The 12,575-nt window shown below is 35.3% G+C and overlaps 1 protein-coding gene across 1 annotated transcript; it reads left to right on the plus strand.

Annotated features, from left to right (window-relative positions):
• Positions 1-6,711: 6,711 nt before the first annotated feature.
• Positions 6,712-11,480, plus strand: LOC122665377 (protein NRT1/ PTR FAMILY 7.3-like). Its single transcript, XM_043861512.1, has 5 exons — positions 6,712-6,753; positions 7,077-7,227; positions 8,611-8,828; positions 9,097-9,650; positions 10,185-11,480. The coding sequence occupies exons 1-5, from the start codon at positions 6,727-6,729 to the stop codon at positions 11,083-11,085; spliced, it is 1,851 nt and encodes a 616-aa protein (XP_043717447.1). The 5' UTR covers positions 6,712-6,726; the 3' UTR covers positions 11,086-11,480.
• Positions 11,481-12,575: the final 1,095 nt, after the last annotated feature.

Consider the following 12,575-nt stretch of genomic DNA (forward strand, 5'->3'; position numbering starts at 1 on the left):
GGGGATCCAGGGTTCTTGAGAGATGTTCTAAAATTTGTGGGAAAAAAAATACCATAAAGAATGTTTAAGTATATTCTAAGGTTTGTCAAATGGGTATCTTCTCTTTTATACATTTATTATATTCTCTTAAGATAGAAAAACTAATCTAATTAAGAGATGAGGTTTGATTCCATTAAGACAAGAGAAGAATTATGCTCCAAATTAATATTTGTTGGAAGAAAATGCATTATGAATGTCTAAGTATATTCTAACTTCTAAAATTTCTCCAATTGATACTCTTTTCTACATATCTTATATTCCCTTAAGATAGGAAAACTAATCTAATTAAAAGATGAGGTTTGATTCAAGGATTAGGTTTTATTCCTCTAAAAGTGAAAGGAGAGGAAGAAGAAAGTGTGACCAATTGAGGTATCCAATGCTTCCATAATTGAGAAGCCATTGCAAATGGTGGTAGGAATGATAAGTTTAGGGATAAAAAGTTGCCTCCTTCAGAGCAATTATGTAAGGAGAAGAATCAGATTTAGAAGTTAATTCACATATTCCCCAATTCCACCAAATAAGTATTAATTTGTAGTTTTTCTTAAGGAGTTTCTTTAGAATGTTCTTAACATTTTTTATTCATCTATCTTAAAACCCAAATATGATGTAAATTAAGCCCCCTCTTCTTTATTCTCCTTCTAAATTTCAAACCAAATGTAATTTATCATGTGAGAAAATAAAAAATTTAGAATATGATTGAAAGTTCAAGAAAGGGACAAGACAATAACACTAATGAACCATTAGATAGATAAGATGCTTGTGGCCAATGTATATGAACCATCATTAGGTAGATAAGAAGCCTGTGATCACCTAGAGGACACATACAAATATACTCACTTTTGTTAATTCCTCAAAGGATCTTGTCCAGTTGGTTGATATTTCTTATATTTGGATGAATAGGACAATGAGATTGGAGTGATTTTTGATGTAGTACAGGTCCAAATGATAGATGGTAGTGGTGGTAAAACGTGAACCTAAAACGATGTAGAAAACGAATGGCAATCACAAACAATAATCACACAATGCGCACAAGAATTTACATGGTTCGGTAAGATTCCCTACGTCCTCGGTGAGATTAGATCTGTTTTACTATCAAAGTAGAGTAGGATTACAACCACTCGTCTTCACACCTCTCTCAAATTGATTACAGAGAAAGAACCCTCGCTACAAATTTATAACAAAATCCTGTATGGATAATTTACCAAAATACCCATATAGTCCAATTTTTTTTTATCAGGGCTTATCGCCCCTGAACCCTTACTAGGACACGCCAGTTCGTCGAGAACCCTTCAGTAACAAAGATAATGTGCAGAATAGACTGATTCCTCCGGGCCTCGAGGCCTATGGCCTCTTAATGGCCCTTTGGAATCAGTCTACTTATGTAAACGACGAAAAACAAGACATCGTACCCCAACAAGTAGAAGTACTACAAGTTAAATATTTATTTTGCTTCAATTCAAATCTGAAACATGCTATACAATCTATTCTCTTACATTGTGACACCAATTCTAATGGTAAATAAGAATACAACATGAACTCCATTATCATTGCATTATTTTCATTATTTGTAGAATTGACATTAATTTGGAGTTTAGTTATCTTGGTTCTGTAAAGAAAGGTATTGTTTACCTAATTTTGATAAAAATCGAATAAACTTTTGAAATCTGCAAAAAGCCCCTTGGACTAAATTTGGAAGAATTTGAAACGTGTAGGACTTCTCTTTCCCTTTTATTGAACTTAATGATTACATGTTAGAAGTAAATTGTGTTGGTCTCTGCTAAGGATTTATAGTAGGAAACACTGAAAGATAATGGGAGTCTAATTAGCAGACCAAAAATATGGCTCACATGAGATCCCAACATTCAAGGTAATTTCCACCATCCAAATCTATTATCGTTGAATAGTCAACTTGATCAATGAAGATGGTCAATTTCATATGAATTCAAAGGCTTCTTTTTAATTGATGATTTGGGAAGAGAACAAACTAAAGCATCAACTAAACCACAAGAGTGACAATTTATCTTGAATCAATCACTTGAATTGGATTCCTGTTACTTTATGAGTTATATTCCACTTTTAATGGCAATTACATCAGAAAGAGACAAAAAAGTGGTTGGGGGGGGGGGGGGGAGGAGAAATTTTTGACAGCTTGACATCACTTTCTTCCCCACACGGCCACACATGATCACTTTCTTTCCCACACACATGATCATAAAGCCACAACTAAAGTGGATCAAGAAAAAAGAACCCTTGTAGAATTGGTTTTGTTGCTGTTGAGATCTTTCTCAAGTGGTCTGGTTCAGGTATGCACATAAGAGAATCAGAGCGGATAAGTGGCCCGAAGCTGGTGGGGGTGGGGGGAGGATTCTCTGAAGCCTAAGTTAAATCTCAGAGTAAAACAATAGTTAATGGGTCGAAATTGACGAAAAACTGATATCAGAGCTAAAAGAAGAAATCCAATCGAGTAACAGTAGAAGAATTAGGTTGAGTTCTCTAACCTTACCTTGCTCAGATAGTGGTCTCCTTATATATATATATATATATGATATCATCTCAAAATATCCTATCCTCAAAGTTGCATGTTCCTTAAGTCTACTGGAGATCAGAGCGGGAATCGTTAACCAAATTTGTCAGTGGTTGAGTTGGCATTGTCAGTGATTGTGTTTTCTATAGGTCATGTATAAAGTTCCTCATGCATGATTCTGGCGTGAGGTTACAATTGAGGGTCCAACCAGGTTGTTTGATTCATATCTTGTGAATCGTATCTCCGTCTTGACTCGTTACGTGTCGTCATATTATCAGAGATCTGATTCTGTGTATATCAAGTTTTAATTAAAACTATACTTGAAAAACTACATCTTTTTATATCTAAGGTGGAATTGATAAACTTAACCCATGTCTCTCTTTTTCCACCTTTTCTTCTGGTGGGTTTGGTCAGCTATGATCAAAACCCAATACCATTGCAGAACTAAAATAATTAAGCTATAAAATGAACAACAAATCATCTCTTATATTAAACTTAAACTAGCATTATTGAAAGTCACAAATGGGGGAGGTGAAATAAAAAAGGTAGCGAAGGCTACTAACTTTTTAAAATGGACAGTGCTTATATATCCAATATAAGAAGCTGAAGATTACAATAGTCATAATTAATGATTTGAGAAAGCCAAAATTAATTTCATGAAGCTTAACTCCTTCATGCTTCAAATTGCATATCCAAAAAGATTTGTGTACCAGAGATAAGTATGAGCACTAAGCACCCATACCCATTAGTGCTTTAATATTCCATTTTGAGTCACTCTATTTGATCACAGTTGGAAAAAAAAAATGGTTAACACAAGGAACTTTAGAGGACATTACCCAATTTGGTAGCACTCCTCCACAAACTTGTGGTTCATTTTTCATTTTAGTTTGGAATTGTGATTAGACATAATTCTGGTCTTGTAGGCCCTTTTAAGTTATAATTAATATAGGCTTAAAGGTAATGGCAATTATCACTATTATCTTAATACAATCCACCATTAACAGATAATACAATAAATGATGGTGGATATACATTGAAGCACTAAACCATAACCAAAGCACATACATAAGCTGTGGTTCTCCTGATGATCTCTAAATTGCTAACTTTAATTACTGATTACAAGGGAAAACAAACATATATAAATGGTAGACAGAATGAAGTGGTGGTGCTATTTCTATTAAATAATCTTTCAAAGATATGATACATACATTCCTATAAGGATTTGTGAACTCTAAACATATTAGATATATTAAACCTAGTAGAAAGTTTCCTTCATCACGCGGCAAAAGTTCACCACATCATCCTAGGGTTCACAAATCCTTATAAGATTTTTAATATATTTCCTAAAATACCCTCTCGTGTCCATCTGAAACCCTACAATGAATGGATTCCCATTAGAATGAGAAGGGCCATGGCCATCTAACAAAGAAATTTCACTCAAGAGAGGCATGGAAGACAAAGAATATCATTGTCTTCAATCAATTTCATGATGCATCACGTTCTAAGGAAACCTAAGACTGTTTTTCCAAATGATCCTCCCCCAGTTCATCAGTATCTGACAACTTTGTTTTTTGTCAGTCAAGTGGAATCTGACACGTTGATGTGACGTGACATTTTGACTAATAAAAAATTTGACAAAAAAAAAGTAAGAAAGATGGAAACATGGCTGATCATGGTAAGCCTTCTAGATTCAAAATCAAGATCTTCTTATCTACTTATTTCACATGGGAAATATGACAATTGCATAGGCTGCTATTGATAAGCCAAACATAAATTTGGATAAGTGCAATTGCTTTTCACTCAATACCCATCACTTTGATAGCAAAATAGAAATTTGGTTTTGAAATCTCACCTAGCTAATACTAGTTTGTATTTTGTTCCTTATACCTATAGCCATTAGAATGATCAAGAAGATTGAAGAAAATAGCCACCAAGTAATGGTGATAATACTGTGATGATGACCTCTGTTTTTTGGCCTTTTAAAGATTGGTTTCTAATCTAGGATTTGACCCCCATGACCATGACTTTTAAGGTTGTGATTACAGGCTGTCCTATTGAAAGCTGCAGGCTTGGAGGACTAGTTGTGTTATATAACTTGCAAGAATATATGCAAATTATGGTTAATGAAGTTTAGTGGAAGCAAAAGACACAAACCTCAATCTAAGGCAATTTCTTAGCTAGGCTGTGTTTGTTTGCCATACGCAACAGAAATCACTTTATTTTAGTATCCCATAAGAATTGAACAAGTGAGATGATGCCTCAAGATGCACACACCTCATGTCAAAATGAAGTCATCTTAAGGTTTTTTTTTTTCAGATTTCTCCAAATGAATTCATATTGTTTACTCAGATTCTGATTACCTCAGTTTTTAGTTAAGATTTTATGAACTAAGAAAATGAAAATGATTCCTTCGCCAGTAGAACTCACCCTTAAAAGCTAGTCTTTAAGCGTGAGTTAATTCTATGGTTCTACCAGAGTTTTCAACAAGTGATATCAGAGCTAGGGCGTGACAACTCCAGTGTGTCTTTGAGGATAGAGAAGGCGGTCTCTTGAGGAAGATTTTAGTTCCCACGTGTACTCCCTTGCGGAGGGGGTGATGTTAGGATTCCATGCAAAAACAACCAAAATCTCACATCGAATATGAGTATCCTTGAAGACATTTAAGGATTCACCTTATCACACATATTCTTCTTTAATCCCATCCTCATGTGAAAATAGTTAGGACATAAAGACTGGTTCATTTGTTATTCTGATTCTTAATTCTGTCCATATCATCATTTATGGTTGGAAGCAAATATAAACAGAGAACCCTAAGCACACCTGCCTTGCTCCCCACAATTGGAAATTTCATTTTCTTTTAGACTGTAACATGAAAGCATAAGTATACCTAGACCATTAGTGTTAACAACTGATGCAGTGATATTCCTATCATCTCTTTTTCATATAAAAAGTTTAACTAATTTTGGGACCATTAGCTGATCAGATATATATAAATTAGAAATTTCTTTACAACTTGATATCCTAATTTAAAAAATAAAAATAAAAAATTAATTATTGTTAGAAGAGAAAATTAGCTATTAGATCTCATTTAGGAATCTAGTACCATAGCAATCTTTTGGCTTTTGTCCCATGCTGTTCTTGAAATGCATGGAGCCTTCAACAGAGAATATGTGCAGAGAAATCTTTATTCTACATGATTAGATTACCGCGGTAAATATCAATTTTATGGAAGAATTAAACTATATTAATTACATAATTTAGTGATTTAAAAACATTATAGGTTTACCAATTTGTGGACAGTAAAGGTTTAGAATACAACAAGAATATATGAGAGATGTGTTATGTCTTAGCAAGTTGAAGTAAAAAGTTCTAAAACTAAATATGTAATTGGTTCTCTTATTTCAAATGTCAAAGACAGAACATAAAAGAGGATATCAAATCTCTAATCTGATCAGAAAGATAAGAGAGATGTGATCATAAACCCAATGGATATAACCATAGAATCATATGCTTAATTAAAGAAAAAAGATAGAAGTTTTTTTTAGATCAGAATTAAAATTTAATTAGTTTTGTTTATTCTTAAAGATAAGTTTTTTTTTTTTATTAGCATTAAACTTTTGGGAGTGAGATCATTGTTGCAAACATGGAGTGCATCAAATGCTTTCACCATTATTGGGAATGTGTCTCTTCTAAAGATCATATTATCACAAAAAATGATGTAATTAATCTTTTTTTTTTTTTTTTTTTTTAATTAATAAATATTTCTACATTCCTTCCCTTTTAGCTTTTGACCATTAAGGGTATCTCTTTTTTGGGTCAGAAAGACTAGTAAAAAATCTAACCAACCCAATGAGAGGCAATTTGGAGATATTTAAAAGAGAACCCATTTAAACTTTCCCCAATTAAATTTCCAAAGAATTTGCAACTAACAATTATATTGGAAAAATTAATTTTTCACATGTGGGTCTCCCCTTCTATTCCTCTTGTCTAATTTCCACCGTCCACTTAGTCCCCTCATCCTCTATATATACCAACTTTTCATCATTCTCCAACTCATCAGTTCTCTTCGATCTTCTAGCTTTGTCCACAACAAGAACCATCTCCTCTTCTCTCATCTTCTCTCTTTGCATCTCTTAGTATTCCCCTTATTCTCACCATCAACAATGGCCTGCTTTGAGGTCTTTAAGAAGGTGAGTGATGATTCTCATAGCCTAACAACATAGCCTTTCTCCTCCCCCCTCCCTCTCTCTGATCTCTTTCTTCTCTTTTGTTTCCTCTTCATCTTATCATATAAAGATCATCAGTTCTCTTGCATGCTTCTAAATAGACCATCCCCCTCCCTCTCTGATATCTTTCTTCTCTTTTGTTTCCTATTCATCTTTTTCATATAAAGATCATAAGTCTTCATGCATGGTTCTAAATCTTTCATTTGTTTACTAATACACTTAAGTTTATCACTTGCATTACTATAATTATCAAAAACTAATCTTCTTTTTTATCTTAATTTTTTTAGTCTAAAATTATGGAGTTAGGAGGAGAAATAGAAGGTAAGAAGATCAAAGAAGAACAAGAAGAGTGCACTCTTGATGGCACCGTCGATCGATATGGTCGTCCAGCAATCCGACAACGAACCGGAGGATGGGTTTCCGGAATTCTATTACTTGGTAATTAATTATCTCCATTACTATAGTAAATAGTATCATTATCTTAATAGTAATAAATTTATTTTTTTTCCTTTCTCATTATAAACCCTATTATTAGTTAGTTAATAGGGTTCATGCATGTGTGAGAATTGTGCTTATAACCTTAAGGCATCTTCTTTTAAGGTTATTAAAGCTAAAGCTTTCTTTCTCATAACCAGACCTTCTCCTATGTCTAGTTTTATGTGTCAAAAAGACAATAAAAATAAAGGGTTTGTTTGATATACCACCATGTGTTAAACCTCTTTCTTGTGCTACCTACTCTTTAACCAGCTTGATGACATGCAAGATCAGGTGACAAGAGAGAGAAAGAAAAGACTTTGGTCTAGTTTATAAATTTGTGTCCTTTTCTGTAATGAAAAGCTTAGGTGTTGGTCCACAACTCTCCATTCAATATAAGAGAGAGAGAGAGAGAGAGAGAGAGAGAGATGATCTCTAGCTAGCTATATATATCTCTCTTTCCTTGAACTTATCGGCTAATTTTGGAAGTTAATATAGGTGGTCCATGTTAGGGAGCTCATCACCTTGTAAAGCCACAAAGCCCCTCCACCACATTAGTATTAATTCCTCTATCAAATCACTTTTTTCTTTCCCCTAAACATGGAGGTGATGATGATATTATTATAGCATATATGCGAGCTAATATATATACTATGTATGTTCGGAAAAAAAAAATCCTCTGTAGTGCATCAATTTGGTGGTATACTGCGGCGCCGTCTTGCGAGTTCGACACATAGATGATGCAACATCCAACGGTGTGAGTTCGATTACATGTTATTTTTTTCTTCTCGAGTTTGGCACCGTTGAAGGTCGCATCATCCATGTGTCGAGCTCGCAAAGCCGAAAGTAACATTCATTACACATGATCAAATTAGGGTTTCTTTTGTAAAAAGTACATTGGAATCATATTATATTAAAGAGTGTGTGGTCATGATCAAATTATGGTTTCTTTGTCTCATTTGCTTTAACTAATACAAGCATTGTAAACCCCCTCCCCCGGGTCATTCTCCCTCAATTTCATAATGTGGGTTCTTCTGAAATCATTCAAAAAGGGTACTTCAAGGCTCAATTTCAGTTTCTTAACAGATTGTTTGTCTTTCTAACCTATTAGGTGATGACATGCAATTAATTAAGAAGAAAAGGACTCTCATCCAAACGTGACCTTAAGATACTTAATTTAGAGAAGTGACAATGTTTATTTTTCCTTCATGCATGTGCACCATAGTCATATTAGATCTCCTGATCTCAAGGAACTATCAAGTAATTAAAGATAAAAATCATGAGTTTAGTTACCTAGAATGTTCTAAATTAAGCTCTTAACTTGTGTTATATGCTTTTGGTAATCAGTGAATCAAGGTCTGGCTACATTGGCATTCTTTGGAGTTGGAGTGAACCTGGTTTTGTTCCTTACAAGAGTCATAGGCCAAAACAATGCCGATGCTGCAAATAATGTTAGCAAATGGACCGGAACCGTCTACATCTTCTCGCTTGTCGGCGCATTGCTCAGTGATTCCTACTGGGGAAGATACAAGACTTGTGCCATTTTTCAGGTCATCTTTGTAATTGTAAGTGCTCACCATTTTTCACAGTTCTCTTGTTCTGCACACTACAATCTTAATTTGTTGAGGAATCGGATAGTGATCAATCCATTGACACGGTTGAGTTGACTCATTTCTTTGGTCTAGTACTGAGCCAAAGATGAGGTGAGTTGACTCAACTGAACCTAAGAAATATTTGTCTAAGTGTATTATGATCCAATTATTGTAAGATTAATTGGGTTATCTTTAGCCTATCATTTCTTATTTTCTAATTTTTTTGGTGTTTTTATGACAGGGCTTGGTTTTATTATCAATATCATCATACTTTTTCTTGGTTAAACCTAATGGCTGCGGGGATGGACAAACTCTATGTGGGCCCCACTCACCTATCCATATATCCTTCTTTTACATATCTATCTATCTCGTTGCCCTAGGAAATGGAGGGTACCAACCTACCATAGCTACATTTGGGGCAGATCAGTTTGATGAAGAGGACAGCAAGGAAGGGCATTCCAAGGTGTCTTTCTTTAGCTACTTCTACTTGGCTTTGAACCTTGGCTCCCTCTTCTCAAATACCATTCTGGTGTATTTTGAGGATGAAGGGATGTGGGCTCTAGGCTTTTGGGTATCTAGTGGCTCTGCCTTTGTGGCCTTGGTCTTATTTCTTATTGGGACCCCAAGGTACAGGCACTTCATGCCAACTGGCAACCCTCTCTCCAGATTCTGCCAGGTGATTGTGGCTGCATTTAAGAAATGGAGGGTAGAGATGTCAGCAGGAAAAGAGGATCTATATGAAATGGATGGAAAAGATTGTATGGGTAGAAAGATACTCCACACCCATGAATTCAAGTAAGTCTCAAGAGTTAGAGCTTCATCTACATTATTTCATTTTGTCTATATTTTTCCTAAGAAAGGTTTAATTTGGTATCAAGTGTTTAAAGAGAAAAATGAAGGATATCTGCAAATAGGTTCCTTTCATAAGGGGGAAAGCATATCCAATACCAACTAATCAAATTGATGTACCACCACCACTTTGTGGTCCTGACATCACTATTGATCCTATTGAAAGTGCAGAATCCTGTTGGAAAGCACCATCAAAACTTTTTGGAAGGTCTGTAGTACCCAATATTTGTGATTTGGCTTTGGCTAACCTTGACCCCACAGACTAACCCAACCAAACTATCTTTGGTTTTTCCCTTGTTTAGGTTAGGTAAACCAATCTAATTTAAGTTAAAATTAAGAGTTTTTGTATGGGAAAGAAAAAGAGGCCCTGGCTAATCCAAAAGAATCCATTTAACTAAGAAAATTTCATTGTAAATTACGTATTTGTAATGTTTGTGTGAATTCCTAACTGAAAATAGTCTACTTGTGTAATGTGTACAGGTTCTTGGATAGAGCAGCATATATCACTTCAAAGGACATATCCTTACAAGATCAGGGCCTTCATAGTCCATGGCGTTTGTGCACAATAACACAAGTTGAAGAAGTAAAATGCATACTTAGACTTCTTCCCATTTGGCTATGCACCATAATCTACTCAGTGGTCTTCACTCAAATGGCCTCTCTTTTTGTTGAACAAGGGGCTGCCATGAAAACTACCATTGGAAATTTTCGAATTCCTGCTGCAAGTATGTCTAGCTTTGACATACTTAGTGTAGCAGCTTTCATTTTCATTTACAGGCGAATTGTCGATCCTCTTGTTGGTAAAATACGAAAAACAAATGGTAGAGGACTTACTGAGCTTCAAAGGATGGGAATTGGACTCATAATAGCAATAATGGCGATGGTTTCGGCCGGAATTGTGGAGTGTTGTAGACTAAAATATGCTCAAGGTGAATGTGTGAATTGTGATGGTGCAAGTTCTTTGAGTATCTTTTGGCAAATACCTCAATATGCATTCATAGGAGCTTCTGAGGTGTTCATGTATGTGGGTCAATTGGAGTTCTTCAATGACCAAACACCAGATGGATTGAAGAGCTTTGGTAGTGCTCTTTGCATGACTTCAATGTCATTGGGGAACTATGTGAGCAGCTTACTTGTATCAATTGTCATGAAGATCTCTACTAAAGATAATATGCCAGGATGGATCCCTGGAAATCTTAATAGGGGTCACCTAGACAGGTTTTACTTCCTCTTAGCAGTTTTGACAATTGTTGATCTTGTGCTTTATGTAATATGTGCACAATGGTACAAGAGTATCAAGTTGGAAGGAAAATCTCAAGACATGGACAATGACAACGACGACGACGATGACGATGATGAGAATGACAAGTTGAGTGTCTAGTAGCTTTCAATGTCTTCTTCTAGCTAGCTTCTACAACATGTTACAGAAATAAAAGAGGAAGGGAGGTGGGGATTGTGATGACATTGATCAGTTAAGAATTGTATCTTAGAAGAACAAGGAGTAGCCTATGACAGGAAATCCCTCCCATTGCTTTCTCTCCCTCACTCTCTTTCACCCCTTTTCTCATATTTTACTGTCCTACTTACTGTCCCTGACCCAAATTTGTAAGGTAAAGAAAGGTTAGAGCAAAGGCTGAGTAAAGAGGGTTTTAAGAGGTGGAAGGTGTGTTCACCAAGGTCCTTATTGCCACTGATCTCATTTGTTCATTATAATCTAGGCATAGAATGGACATATTAATGTTGTATGTAATTTTAGAGAGTTAGTATTTTGTGTGTATTTTTTTTTGTCCACATGAATTGCTCACTTAATGTTCCCTAAATGTGATGTAAACCAAGCTCATCAGAAGGCAAAGAAAATTAAAATAGAATAAGGTGATTGGAAGTATTTCATTAATAAGCAATAACATATATTCCAAGATGGATAAATAATTTGGTCACTCACTCAACTCTCAAAATCTTTTTGTCTTTTGATGAAGTCCCACTAGAAACCTTGTCAACCTGTCTAAGGGAATTTCTTTTCAATTTTTCTTCAGTCTTGATGGCCAATTAATTGGTGTGCTTCTTCTAGGGTACGTGTTCAAGTAGTGTAAAACAATCTCATCTTGATCGAATAGAAAGCTTTAAAACCATCGCAAAACCTCTTGCATAATTTGTTGGAGGTTGTCATTTGCATCTTGCAATTGGTTCACTTCATCTCGCAATGCAGCTTCTTGTAATGTGGTTGTGCATTGGTTTCTCTTTCGTCTTCACATTGTAAAAATGGACAAGTTCCAAGATCGGAGCCTACTCCAATACCAAGTTGAAGTAGAGCAAGCTCAGAAGGTAAAGAAAATTAAAATAAAAGAATGTGATTAAAAGTATTTCACTACCAGCAATAGTATACAAGATGAATAGATAACTTGGAGACTTAGTACTCGTTAATTCAACAAGAATATTCACTCAACTCTCCAAAGGAACTTTAAGTTCACACATAATAATAGAGTTCAAAAGCTACCTTCACATGGAATAACTAACCAGATATAAAGAGGAAGTAAGAAAGAAAAAGAGAGAGAGAGAGAGAGGGAGAGAGATAGGACTTAGGAGCCCTTGGAGGAGCTAGCCATTGCCAAGAAGAATTTCAATAAGTTTCTTGCAATGCTTCCAAACAATCAAAGAGTTCAAAAAGTTATTGGGCCATGGGTTTGGGCCTACGAAGGTGGGTTGCACCAAAATGATATCATAACTGACCTTTTCGATCTTTATGAATTTCGATAGTTAACAAAGTTATTCCAAGTAAGTTGTACTTGATCTACGCCCTGCTTTCATGGCACTAGTGATATCCGGATCTTCTCCAATGAAGGGATCGCCCAATGAGGAATCCAACAGTTGGGA

The sequence above is a fragment of the Telopea speciosissima genome, chromosome 6 (genome assembly GCF_018873765.1).
Source record: "Telopea speciosissima isolate NSW1024214 ecotype Mountain lineage chromosome 6, Tspe_v1, whole genome shotgun sequence".
Classification (NCBI taxonomy): Eukaryota; Viridiplantae; Streptophyta; class Magnoliopsida; order Proteales; family Proteaceae; genus Telopea; species Telopea speciosissima.